The sequence below is a fragment of the Solenopsis invicta genome, chromosome 11 (assembly GCF_016802725.1).
Source record: "Solenopsis invicta isolate M01_SB chromosome 11, UNIL_Sinv_3.0, whole genome shotgun sequence".
Taxonomy (NCBI): Eukaryota; Metazoa; Arthropoda; class Insecta; order Hymenoptera; family Formicidae; genus Solenopsis; species Solenopsis invicta.
The window spans coordinates 10,896,322-10,909,194 of NC_052674.1; the positions used below are offsets into that span (position 1 = coordinate 10,896,322).

The following is a 12,873-nucleotide window of genomic DNA, read 5'->3' on the forward strand; positions in this document are numbered from 1 at the left end:
AGCCTGAAAACCATCCTGCTCATCCTCGCGTCGTCGTCTCGCCTCTCGCCTCTCGCCTCTCGCATCTCGCATCTCACCTCATTACGCCGGGCCGCCACGGTGGGAGGGACGGAGGAGAAAGAGAAAGACAGAAAGGCGGTGCGGACGGAATAATTTTGTTACGTATCCTGTAAGACGAAGATCGTCATGTGTGCGCGGTGCCGCGCACATTCTAAAACCGGAAGTGTCAGCGATCTGCAACCGGTAGCTCGCGCGCGCGAGCTCCCAAAGGTTGTCTGCTTGCTTGCTTTCTTTCTTCTTTTCTTTTCTTTTTTTTTTTCCTTTGGTTTTCGCCGCCGTTGAAAGTCGACTCGTACGACAAGAGTGACAGAACTCACCGGCGCGCCGAAGGAAGCCGGCGGGCGCTTGCTTGGACCCGCGCTGTCCGAGAGAATACGACCCGTGCGTCGCGAACGAGCGAAAGTCCTTTCTTCCTTCCTCCTCGCTCACGGCGGTTTCTCGCAGAATGACCGGCTGTGCGTCTCAATCCCCGCACGCACTTTCGCACCGCGTGCGTGGATACACGGCACACGCATGTGTAATGATACGACGTACGCTATAATGATTCATGTAACGTACGCACGCGATGTCACCTAGAATTAAAGAGAATATTCCTGTAATTAGTTCATCGATACGTCTCTCGCTAATTAAAATGCACTTAGAGCATATCCTCGCAAGTGGTAGAGGAGTCAAGATGGACATGTATTTATCTACGAATCTCGGTCGATGCAATAACATTCAACATTCACGTACCAACCATTCCGTAGAAATCGAGTGTACTTGCAAAAAATTTCATAGTTGTGAAATCAAATATATAAGCATTAAGAATGATATAAGTGAAATATAGATGAAATATTTTTAGAGATTAACGCTTTACGATCAGTGAAAGAATGTTAGATATTAGAGATAGGAATTAGAGTTTAGAATCAGTTTCCTCAATAAACTATAGACAGGGCTGGACAAAAAGTATTTCAAATACAAAATACAAAATATTAGCAGTATTAATATTTGAATTATAAAATACAAAATACTGGCAATCTTTCAATTTGAAATACAAAATACAGCTTGTATTTTATATTTTGTAATTTAAATATTAAGCTTGCTAATATTTTGTATTTGAAATACTTTTTGCCCAGCCCTAACTGTAGATAAATAATAAGTCGTGTTGTATTTCGTATAACATATTTATATCTTGCATGTTATTAATATCCATTATGCGTTGCGTTCAATATTCATTGAGCAAACTGGTTCTAAAATTTTAATTCTTATTCCTAATATCTAATATTTTTCCAATGAGCGCAGGGCCTTGCATCAATGAAAAAATGTAGAGTAGATAAAAATAATAAAAAATATAAACAACGTGCATAAAAATGTTAAGCACAATGTGATATACTGTGTTATGTTACAAAGTATTCGATAAAAGATTCGAACGTGTTTTGCAAAGATTCGATCGATAATATGAGACTGTAATATTCCGCTGTACCTTTATACTAGATTCTCCATTGCAGCGCGGAAAGTTTTAATTAAAGGCTCCGCGCACAATGAAGAAATATAATATTAGCTATTAGAAATAGGAATTGGAATTTTAAAATGAGGTTCTAATTACTAATTGTAAGTCATATATTGTGTCTCACATCTTATTCGCATCCATTGTGCATTTCGTTTAACGTTCATTGGGGAAACTGATTCTAAAATTCTAATTCCCATTTCTTAATATCTATTATTCCTACGTTATGCACAGGGCCTTATGTTTCCAAGTGCGAGTAAAAAATTCGAACGTGCTGTAGATGTTATCAGTTACCACCTAGAATGTACTTGATCTCATCCTTATTCATAAGAAAAGATGATGTCACTTTTTACTGTTACCCGCATCTCGTAAAACTTGTGCGCGTATAACAAACAATACGTTTCTTATTAATATTCCTATAGTGTCTTTTAAGGTACATATGCATATATTATTATTATATTATATATATTATTAAGTTAAAACTGGTAAAATCATTTTAGAAGCTAAATTAACATTTTACAAAAAGTTTAAAAAAAACAAAAATTCGTTCATCCGAAGCGCGTGTCTACAATTTTCAAGAGCGATCAAGCATATCTGAGAGAATTTGTTTGGATGACTATCCATTGGTATAATGAGATGAGAATAGTGAAAGTTTGTCGTATAAGTAAATCGCGGATGCTGCCGCTGAATCATGATTGCTGATCCATGAATAGCAGTCTGCCTTCATAGATCAAGTTCCCATGTATTGTTTCTCATTTGTTTTAGCCTCGTAGGGCGCCTAACTATCCGCAAAGCAATTGTCGATTCACATCGAGTGTTGCGCTTAGTTGTGCACGGTATATCTTTTCTATTTTTCTCTACAATGTAAAAAGAAAAAGAGGGAAGATGAACGGTGCAAAGAAATTCAATTCTGAGGTATTAGAAAAGATCAAGACTATTATAATATACAAGTTTGAAGGAAATGTATAAAACATATGATTTTCCTTTATGAACAAAAGACGCCTGTACATCAACATTTTTAAAAATTATTCTATTAAAATATTGGAAACAATTGGTGCATTATTTGCCTATTTTTAAGTCCCTTTTTGTAGAAATCGCAGATCGCGCGCGCGCGATGTACATCATCCATGCGCACACTTTAGAAAGCGGCTGATGCTGTAAAAAAATGATGATGACAGGAGACAGATCGTCTTATTTGTCGCGTGTTTGCGAGATATAAAAATGTTACGTTGACACATTCGTACGACAAATATAACTCGCCAGCAATGAATTAATATTAACAACGCGCGGCTAATATAGTTAGCGTTATGAAACGCGGAGGAATTGGGTAGGCGAGGAGATGGGTGCAAACAGAGAGAAGAGAAATTGCCCCGTGAGACTGCAATTATTAACATCGAAATGAGTGAGATCTAACGACTGTTTAAAAAGAGTAATTGACCACTTTACGGGCGCACCAACAGTCAGTTCTCGGGCAATGAGAAACATGAAGTTTCCTCTCGAGATCTTGATCATCGATGTGGGCCATAACGTTTTTGGAACGCACGCCGGATACCGAGGCAAAATAATTGTGTTTTTTAAAGAATCGTGCTAATTTATATTATGTTATACAATATAATATTCTATTATATTATATTATACTATCTTTTTCCTTTTCTCTTTTCGCCTTCTTATTTTATTTCATACATCGTATTTTTTGTGTTGCATCTTTCTTCTTCGATTTTGCTTCATTTTTGTCACGTGCATTATACGTGCTTTATGTGTGTGTGTGCGCGTGCGTGCGTGCGTGCATGTGCGTGTGTACATATATAAAATAATAATAATAGTAATAATAAAAGAAATGTACATAAAAAGAAAAAGGGCAACATGTATGTATGTACATACAGTCACTAGAAAATAATTGTGGGGACACTGAATGTTGACAGTTTACTTTATCCTACATCTTCATTAAATATAATTAGAAAAAACTTGATTGAAAAACCTTTGGCAGTGATATATTTTTATTGAAGACAGAAACTCATGTTCAAAACGAAATACTCGCTGACCTGTTATTAACAAAATCGGATTGAAAGACGTACTTAAATACTGCAGTTGCAACAAAGCGTCGATTTTGTTTTACCTCTATCTTTATCTATTTATAAGTCTGAAAGTGTGTGCAAAAGGTGATAAAACTGTGACGGAAATAAAACAAGATAATATTGTATACGGGCAACTTATCCTGATTTAATTAATTATTCGGATACGCAAGATATTGAGAGTTTATTTTATGTTACAAATCAAAAATATAATTTGATAGAAGTGCACTGGCAAGAGCTTTGATTTCCAACCGAGACTTTCCTAAAAGAATTATAATACCGAATCAATTTGTAGCATAAACTTCACTGTAAAATAAACTTGTAAAATAAACTTCCACATCTTGTGTCTAGATAATTAGTTTCGTGATTGCATGTATGTACGTTAGTATGTAATTCAGAAAGAGAATTTTCAGGATTAGTGGACCGTTAATCAAATCGGAACGGGACATACATCGCCGACGCTACGTTGCAAAAACGTCATATCTTTGCGTAACAAATGTCGCTTCTCTTGCCGCAATGTCGAGAAAGGACAAGATGTGAGCGGTTTTCTGCAGAAAGTGCAGCGAACAACCGGATTATCCCGGGCTCATTAAATTCCCGCGGTGATTTGTATTGAAAACTATCAGATATCTCTCTCTCTCTCTCTCTCTTCGCATCTCCGTCAAATTCTATCAGATATCCGTCTTGGCAAACAACGGCAAACAGCAAATTGCGCAATGATATAAACAAATCATTATAACGTATCAAAGGGGAGAAAGATTAGGCATAGGGGTGTCGAAGATCGATATCGTCACGACTAAGTGTTTCGGAAAACAATTTCGCGATAAGAGGAAATCGTTACGGTTATCAGATGCATCAAGAGCGATAGCGTCGCATTGTACCTCCGCGTAATCGCACGTTTGCCGCAATAATTCTACGCGAACGTCCGCCCAGCTTCTTATAGAAGATTTATTCAGCGGTTGCTGATATTTCGTACTTTCACTCGAACACCTTGACCCGCGCACAATCGCATCACAATGCATAGATCTGCGTAGCGAGCCGCACATATATATTTATATAATTAATACAAATTTATATATATACATACATACATACATATACATACACACATATATATATATATATATATATATATATATATATATATATCATATATGTATATAAGTGTACATGTATAAATATGTATTTTATATATCTATTAATTCTGTTATTATCTATTACAAAATAGATATAAATATAAAAATAATAAAATAGCACACAATATGCTATATGTGTGAACTTTGTTATATATACGGGTTTAAATTTGTTTTGTTAAATTTATGCATATGAGAGACTGAGAGTGATTGTACTTTGCATTGAAATTTGTCAAAGATTTTTAAAGGTTACTCAAACAGCACACAATATTTATAAATATTTATTACTATTTACTTTTTTAATATATAAACGTAAAAATTTTTAAATATTTTATATACAGGAAGGAAAAGAATCATAAAATATATCTTTATTAAAAATGTTATTTATATGATAAATTTTTATGATCTGTTTAAATCTAAAATCATAAAAATATTTATAAAATATTTTACAGATCTTTTATAAATATTGTGTGCTATTTGAGATTTCTCATACGTAGAGAAATATTTTATTTCTAGACTCTGAGATTGAACGACGCAATAGTCAGAATAAAATTTAAAAAAATTATTTCCATTGCTAAAACATTATGCAATTGTCTTTTTTTATATGTACATCTCTTTTTTTTATATACAAACACACATGAAGCTATATCATAATGTGACAAAAAAGAAACAAAATTGGAAAAAAACGCAAAACAGAAAAATATATGGTATAATCGTTCACGAAATAAAATGAGGCGTGACGAAGAGGAAAAAAAAATAATATTATAAAACAATGACCCAAATAATTTATATTTCAAGATTAGCTCTCTAATCTGAATTAAAGATTGTAAAATTGTTTAAATAATTATTTAATTTAAATAAACCGACTTCTTGTCTATTCAGATAGCAAACTAGGTTAGTTTTTTAATGCCATTGAAGATATCATTTTGATGCTGAAATAACGACAAATAAATGTTACCTTACTATCCTTCTGTATTGAGTTAGCTAATTTATAACAATTTACGTTGTTTGTATTGTCTCCATGAAAAAAATTGCAATAAAAAAAATATCCATATAATCTTGAAATGTGTACTGGTGTAAGTACGGCACATTCCGTTTTAAACTTGTCCGGTTGAAAATGTAGTGATACAATTTGTTAATAAGGTTACACCCATAATTACCGACATCAGGAAAATTATCGACTGCAGTTATCGTACTTATCGGTATTACATTTGAAGTAAATTTTTACCCTAACCTATAATTTAAATATTGGCGCCAGTGAAACGTGCGAATCTTTCATCGTTTATTCAAGATCATTTAAAATTTACAGAACAAAGTTTTTCGCATAACTACCTTTTTTTCATTAAATTATCATTTATGTACGAGATATTTCTGGCTAATGTTTCATATGTTTACATCTACGAACAAATGCCGAGATCTTGTCACCAACTGGCCACTTGTTCTCTTAATTAACAATTAATCTCAAGCAATATGTGTACGCCAGCGAAGATTAGAAAATTAGACGAAGTCGTGGTGAATAGAATTGCAGCTGGGGAGATAATTCAGAGACCGGCAAACGCGCTAAAAGAATTGATAGAGAATAGGTTAGTGTTCGAAGACTATCGCAATGTATCTTCGTGTAACACTCAATTAATCTTTACGTTGCAGTTTGGACGCCAAAGCGACGAACATACAAATCACCACGAAGGAAGGAGGTTTGAAGTTATTACAGGTACGTAATGATATATGCGATTTCAATGATTAAACATTGGTCTAAATTATACACTACATAAGTATATAATGATTTTAACTTCAGATACACGATAATGGCACTGGTATTCGAAAGGAAGACATGGACATTGTATGTGAAAGATTCACCACGAGCAAGCTGCAAAAGTTTGAGGACCTCGGCGCTCTTACGACATTTGGATTTCGTGGAGAAGCTCTAGCTAGTATCAGTCACATAGCCCTTTTGACTATCACAACAAAAACGGCGGATGAAAAATGTGCATACAAGTATGTAGATTTAACTCATAAGAAATCTGAAAGAAAAAAAAAGTGTAACTTTTATTTGCATACAGATTAGCTGAATTGTGTCTAACATATAATGTTGCAGAGCATCTTATATTAACAGCAAGCTAAAAGCACCTCCAGTGCCTTGTGCTGGAAATCAAGGCACCGTAATAACAATAGAGAATCTATTCTATAATGTGGCGACTCGTAGAAAGGCTTTGTCAAATCCATCAGAGGAATTTACCAAGATTACGGAAGTAGTTATGAGATATGCTGTGCATAATCCAGCAGTAGGATTTACATTAAAAAAGCATGGCGAGCCAAGTCCACAGGTAAAATATTCCTAATGTATAATGTAATATGTATCATCTAAAAAAATTGAATATGATGATGTTATAGTATTGTGCTCCATTATATTTTCAGGTCCGAACGCCATATAATTCGACAAAACAGAGCAACATAAGAATATTATATGGTAATCCAGTTGCTCGTGAACTATTGGAGATTGAGCTTGACGATAAGGATTACCAATTTAAGATGCATGGTTTAGTGACAAATCCGAATTATACGAATAAACGAATGATGATGCTGTTATTTATCAACAATCGATTGGTCGATTCCCTTTGTAAGTCTAACTTGTTGCAGATACAATCTTTATTTACACTGATTCTTTTGTGAAAATTTTAATGTTTACGTTGTATTTCCAGCGATCCGTAGGATGTTAGAAGATTTGTATTCTGTGTATCTTCCAAAAAAGGCCCACCCATGGTGTTACATATCTTTGGATATTAATCCACAGAATATTGATGTTAATGTACATCCGACGAAGCACGAGGTCCGATTTCTTCACGAAGATGCGATAATTGAAAGAATGAAATTTGCTTTAGATGAAAGATTGGCTGGTAACAGCGCATCCAGGACGTTTTACTTACAAGCCAGATTACCGAAAGCGGACATTACTAAAGAAGTTCTGGAAGAGATATTACCAGAATATAACAAAGGAAATCCAGATAATAAATCAAAAAAGATTTACGCCAAAGAGATGATTAGGACAGATTCGTCCGATCAAAAACTTGACAAATTTAACTTTACTATACACTTCGAACAACGTAATAATGACGATAATACTCTGAAGGAATCAACACATAATACAGAACCCAAGTCTCTTCATTCTGAAATTCCATTAAAAAACGTTGTATCTAACGTTATTACAGAAAACTTGCCTGTTGACGGTAAATGTCAAGAAAAAAACTCGAACTTGAATCTAAATATTACAGAACACAATTCTGCATTATTACATATTGAAAAGACTCCAACCGATATCTCAGGAAATTGGAGCGGTATAGTAGATGATAAAACTTCAACTTCATCAGACTCGCAAACCATCGGCAATTGCATTAATTCTGCGCAAAAGGAGAATGATCGTCCAGAGAACATCACGTTTGATATCGCAGAATTTTTACAAGACTTTGATGAGACAGCAGACGATCCTGAAGAAGATAAGCCTGTAGATGTTATAGCTGATAAAGCTCGTAAACAGGTATATCAATATTTCGGAAACAGGGATATTCTTGAGAGTACACAGAAAAGTTCCGAAAAAAGAAAAGAACAGACATTGAATATTACAAACGATAACACGAAAGAAGTTGAAAGTTCAGTATCTAACGCAAGTCAATCTCAGGGAGTACTTTCTGCCGAGACAAATGTCCCTACCGATGAATCTCTGAAATCTATACAGCAATTTAAGTCATATTCTGTGAATAATTTTAGACACGAAGTAAAATTAACCAGTATCCTGAAATTACGAAAAGATGTCGAAGACGAATGTCATGAGGGATTAAGAAACATTCTAGCTAACTTGACATTTGTTGGTTGCATTGATCAAACTTCGGCTTTAATACAGAGTGGAGTAAATTTATATAAATGCGATACAAAAAAATTAGCGTAAGATAATTGTTTCGTATAAGACATATACATATATATACACATATATATATATATATATATATATATATATATATATATAACTTTAGAATGTAATATTTGTTTTTAGGGAAGAGCTTTTTTATGAAATCATGCTTTATGATTTTGCAAATTATGGCGTCATCAAACTTTCAGTATGTATTTCAGATATAGCAAATCAAGTTTATTTTGACATCCATTTAATACCGCGCGCGTAAATTTATTTTCAGGAACGGATATCGTTGTTTGATTTAGCAATGATTGCTTTAGATTCGGGAGAAACTGGCTGGACAGAAGAGGACGGGCCAAAGGAAGAATTGGCGGGTAGAGTAAAAGAATTGCTTTTAGAAAAGGCAGATATGTTGAATGAATATTTTTCAATAGTTATAGATAAAGTGGGAAATTTGAGATCATTGCCCGTTTTATTAGGTAAATATGATAATATTGAATACTGTATTAGCAAAAACTAACTTCCACGTATGTTAACATTTTAGATAAATATTTTCCATATGAAGCAGAACTTCCATTATACATAATGCGACTAGCAACGGAAATTGACTGGAGAAAAGAGCAAGTGTGTTTCCAAAATATTTGCCGGGAAACAGCAAAATTTTACAGCTGCATCAGTCCGAAGCATCAGACATACGACTGGAAATATATAACTGAACACGTTTTATATCCCGCAATTAAAGAAAGTTTACTTCCACCAAAACACTTTGCTCACGACTCAACGATATTACAGATAGCCAGTTTACCTGACTTGTATAAAGTGTTCGAGAGATGTTAATTAAAAAATTTTTTTTTATTATTTTAAAGATATTCAAATGTTTTTTTATGTACCACACAAGAATTAAATTGACAAACTTAAATTCAATAGCAAAAGAATTTAATATTATGTAAATTATGAATATTAATTACGACATACAGTATTTTGTGATATCGATTTTTTAAATAATATGTTGACAGTTTGAAGATAATAAATATATATACCTTTATTTTTGTCAAGGTTCGTATTTTACTTGTTCTTTTCTATAAGCTGCTTGATACAATTAAACTACATGTATGTAAAGGAAAATAATGTTGGTAATATATATATATATATATATAAAGAAAAAATGTATATATAATGAATATTAATATAATTATATATATAAAACCATGTTCCAAGCGTCTTTACATAAAACTCTTGGTTTCTAACTCTCGTACACTTTATGATATTAACATCTCTATATTAACATTTCTATTTTAAATAAAAATTTAAAAGAAAATTACAATGTACATTAATATTTTATATTGATCTTGTAACTTTCTTAACGATCAATTTATTAGAATGGGTGTTCTATCTACCTTTACATCAGTTATCCTTTAGCAACACCTACTAATGCTGGTCTCACTATTCTCTCATGCAATTTATATCCTACTTTTGATACAACTACAATTGTTCCAGGCTCCTTGCCCTCAACCTCCTAAAAATGATATTTATTATTTACAGAACTTATCACCTTGTCTATAATATGAATCTTACTTGTTGAAATAATGCTTCGTGTTCGTTAGGATCAAACTTTTCGTTTACTGGATTCAATGAAACTAAGCCATGCTTCTTGAAAACCTATAATATTGAGAAAACAAAAATTTAATATTTCCATTTGAAGTCATGATTTATGCGCATGTTTCTCATACGGAAGTGACATCGCGTGGCTCCGAACGACAGCTCGTGAATTTAAACTCACACATTCCATATACACTTATTTTTAAATTTATAATCTTTAATGGGAATTACAAAAGAATTTTAGATCTAGGTGATTTATAAAAACTGATCATACCACCCATTCCCATTATCACTTCCCATACTAAAAAGAAGATAAAAACATATCTTACTTTATGTAATTGAGCCTCTGTCATGACTAAGCCTTCGTATAAACCTTTTAAATGTGGATTTCGTTCCGTTATCTCATCCTTTGGTACACTCTCAGTAGCTTTTCCCAATACATCAGCTACATCTAAGAGATCTTTGCAGAAACCTTGAATACCAAAAAGTTTGGCGTCATTAATCTGCTTGGTGAGCCTAACTCTAATATTTTCTCCTTCCGCCAACGCTCTCTTATATTTATCTTCAAGAGTGTCTTTAGACTCCTTAAGCTCTGCAAGCTCTTTGTTAATAAGCTCGAGTTCGGTTTTTAGTTTTTTTTCATTCTCAGTAGCCTCGGACATAGGAGGTACATTAGTGGAATCTGGCTTCTTCTCTTCCGTTATTGTACTAAAATGTTGCCTTTGCCAGGAAAATGCAGTAGATACACGTGGCAATCTATAATTTTATAGGTTTATATGTAAGTTAATTTATTTATACAAATATATATTTGTTATTAAAATAAAAATAGAAATTTAAATGGTTATGCTAAATTATTGTACAATAGATTATTTAAAAAAATTATGGTAAATGTGTAGAAATGCTGTAACTTAACAAATCATTGAAATAACAATAGTAAAGTGTTTTTTTTGCATTATTAGATTATTAAGACTAATCTTATTTCTCGCTTTTTGTTTGTTGCTTTTTTGCGGCTTCGCGCAAATTATTTTATCGACAATCATGCTTCTTATCTCTTGGAATTCGTCAAATTTTAGAATATCCCCACCACCTCTGATTTTGACTAAATTAAGCACATTTGAAATAATATTTACAAAAAATTTAAGAAATGCTGTTTTAAAAAAAACTAAAAAAACATTACAAATAAACAAAAAATATATGTCGGCCATGATGACAAAGTGTTTTTATATTTGAGCTATTTAAAATCTTTGTTTTTTTTGTCTCTTGACGCAGTTTTATCAAAATTGGCGAGATAAAATTTGACGAATTCCAAAAGAGACAAGAAGCATGATTGTCGATAAAATAATTTGCGCGAAGCCGCAAAAAAGCAACAAACAAAAAGCGAGAAATAAGATTAGTCTTAATAATCTAATAATGCAAAAAAATCACTACTATTGTTATTTCAATGATTTGTTAAGTTACGGCAAGTTGAAGTTAAAAGGTTCTGGATTCTTACTTTTATATATAAAATCGATTATTTTAGAAATTGCTTCGTACGGCAGAATTAAATAGCAAATATTCTTCAACGTTAATTAATTTGAAAATTATAATCTCAACATCAAGAAACAATTGAAACGAATAACGTGTAGTTAACCTTGATATGCCGACTCAACATGTGATCCCGTAACGACGTCCGACCGCGACTCATGTAAAAGTGTAAAAAAAAAAATGATAATTTACCTGCGTAGACCACTTTTGTTCATTTGATACAAATTATCGACTGTCACGCGGCTAAATCGCAACACTGCCGGTACAACGATCGATACCATAATTCAATCGTAATTCCGAACGGAGTAAGATCCTCAAGAATGATGAAATCTGACGAAACGTGGCGATCAAAAAACACAAACAATCACGATCGTGGAATGTTGAGAAATACAAGAAGTCGCAACCAGTCGCAACGCGACTTGCTTCTCGACAGATCAGATCGTTCGACCAATCAGAAGTTCGTTTCAAACGTTAACCCATTAATGTCCGTTCCTACCAACGTAGATTAATTTTAATTGCAATTTAACTTACTATTTCAATCTTTTTAGTTTTAAAAAATAGAAAAAGATGAAAATTAAATCGATATTAAGGGAATGCTCTGATGATAGATGTCTATTCCATTTTATTGATTAAAGTATTATTTTTAGACACAAACATCTTTTTATTAATTACGCAGAGTTATAAATTTTTTAAATTAAAATATAGACAATAACGCAGGGTGGAGTCCGCAATTTCAAAAACTAAAAAGAAAATTATACCGTTTGTTTTCTGTTCCTGAACTCTCTAAATAAGTGTACACTTAAAATGAAATAGATAGATGTTTCAAAGTTAGCGAAAGCAAGAAGGAACGTTCTAGTGCAGTCTAGTGCAGGAACAGAAAACAAGCCTATAGTTTTGTCATCGACTTCTGCGGTTGTCTTATATAACATTTGTTGCACAAAAGTTCAGCCAATAGGCCTAGAGTTTTAAAATGTTAATATGGCGTTCTGATTGGTTGACGATATCTTAAGATAATAAAAAATTTAAGAACGGCCTATGAATACCAGCCTAAAATGGAGCAACGCGGAAAAACACGAATGGCAGATGTTCGAGCCG

General features: G+C 33.1%; 2 protein-coding genes across 5 annotated transcripts; one reads left to right on the forward strand and one right to left on the reverse strand.

The window, feature by feature from the left end:
- Nucleotides 1–8: 8 nt before the first annotated feature.
- LOC105200240 (grpE protein homolog 1, mitochondrial) lies at nt 9–12,171 on the reverse strand. Of its 3 annotated transcripts, none has more exons than XM_011167697.3 (5): nt 11,971–12,171; nt 10,584–11,010; nt 10,231–10,314; nt 10,053–10,171; nt 9–632 (listed from the first exon to the last, which is right to left on the reverse strand). In XM_011167697.3, exons 1-4 carry the CDS (start codon nt 12,057–12,059, stop codon nt 10,064–10,066), a joined length of 708 nt encoding a protein of 235 aa, XP_011165999.1. In that variant the 5' UTR covers nt 12,060–12,171; the 3' UTR covers nt 9–632; nt 10,053–10,063. The 3 variants fall into 3 exon arrangements, with proteins under 3 accessions (XP_011165999.1, XP_039310824.1, XP_011165998.1); XM_039454890.1 differs by lacking the exon at nt 9–632 and adding an exon at nt 6,509–6,772; XM_011167696.2 differs by lacking the exon at nt 9–632 and having other exon boundaries at nt 9,828–10,171.
- On the forward strand, nt 5,956–9,702 carry LOC105194180 (DNA mismatch repair protein Mlh1). Of its 2 annotated transcripts, XM_039454886.1 has the most exons (9): nt 5,962–6,334; nt 6,399–6,462; nt 6,547–6,746; nt 6,847–7,075; nt 7,167–7,368; nt 7,451–8,687; nt 8,797–8,860; nt 8,936–9,134; nt 9,200–9,702. In XM_039454886.1, exons 1-9 carry the CDS (start codon nt 6,222–6,224, stop codon nt 9,490–9,492), a joined length of 2,601 nt encoding a protein of 866 aa, XP_039310820.1. In that variant the 5' UTR covers nt 5,962–6,221; the 3' UTR covers nt 9,493–9,702. The 2 variants fall into 2 exon arrangements, with proteins under 2 accessions (XP_039310821.1, XP_039310820.1); XM_039454887.1 differs by lacking the exon at nt 9,200–9,702 and having other exon boundaries at nt 5,956–6,334; nt 7,451–8,647; nt 8,936–9,139.
- Nucleotides 12,172–12,873: the final 702 nt, after the last annotated feature.

Coding starts and splice junctions, on each gene's coding strand:
- LOC105194180 (XM_039454886.1), top strand. CDS start 6,222: ATGTGTACGCCAGCGAAGATTAGAAAATTAGACGAAGTCGTGGTGAAT. Junction 7,076..7,166: donor ATGGCGAGCCAAGTCCACAG/GTAAAATATTCC, acceptor TTATATTTTCAG/GTCCGAACGCCATATAATTC. Junction 7,369..7,450: donor TCGATTGGTCGATTCCCTTT/GTAAGTCTAACT, acceptor TTGTATTTCCAG/CGATCCGTAGGATGTTAGAA.
- LOC105200240 (XM_011167697.3), bottom strand. CDS start 12,059: ATGGTATCGATCGTTGTACCGGCAGTGTTGCGATTTAGCCGCGTGACA. Junction 11,011..11,970: donor AACAAAAGTGGTCTACGCAG/GTAAATTATCAT, acceptor ATAAAATTATAG/ATTGCCACGTGTATCTACTG. Junction 10,315..10,583: donor CAGAGGCTCAATTACATAAA/GTAAGATATGTT, acceptor TCAATATTATAG/GTTTTCAAGAAGCATGGCTT.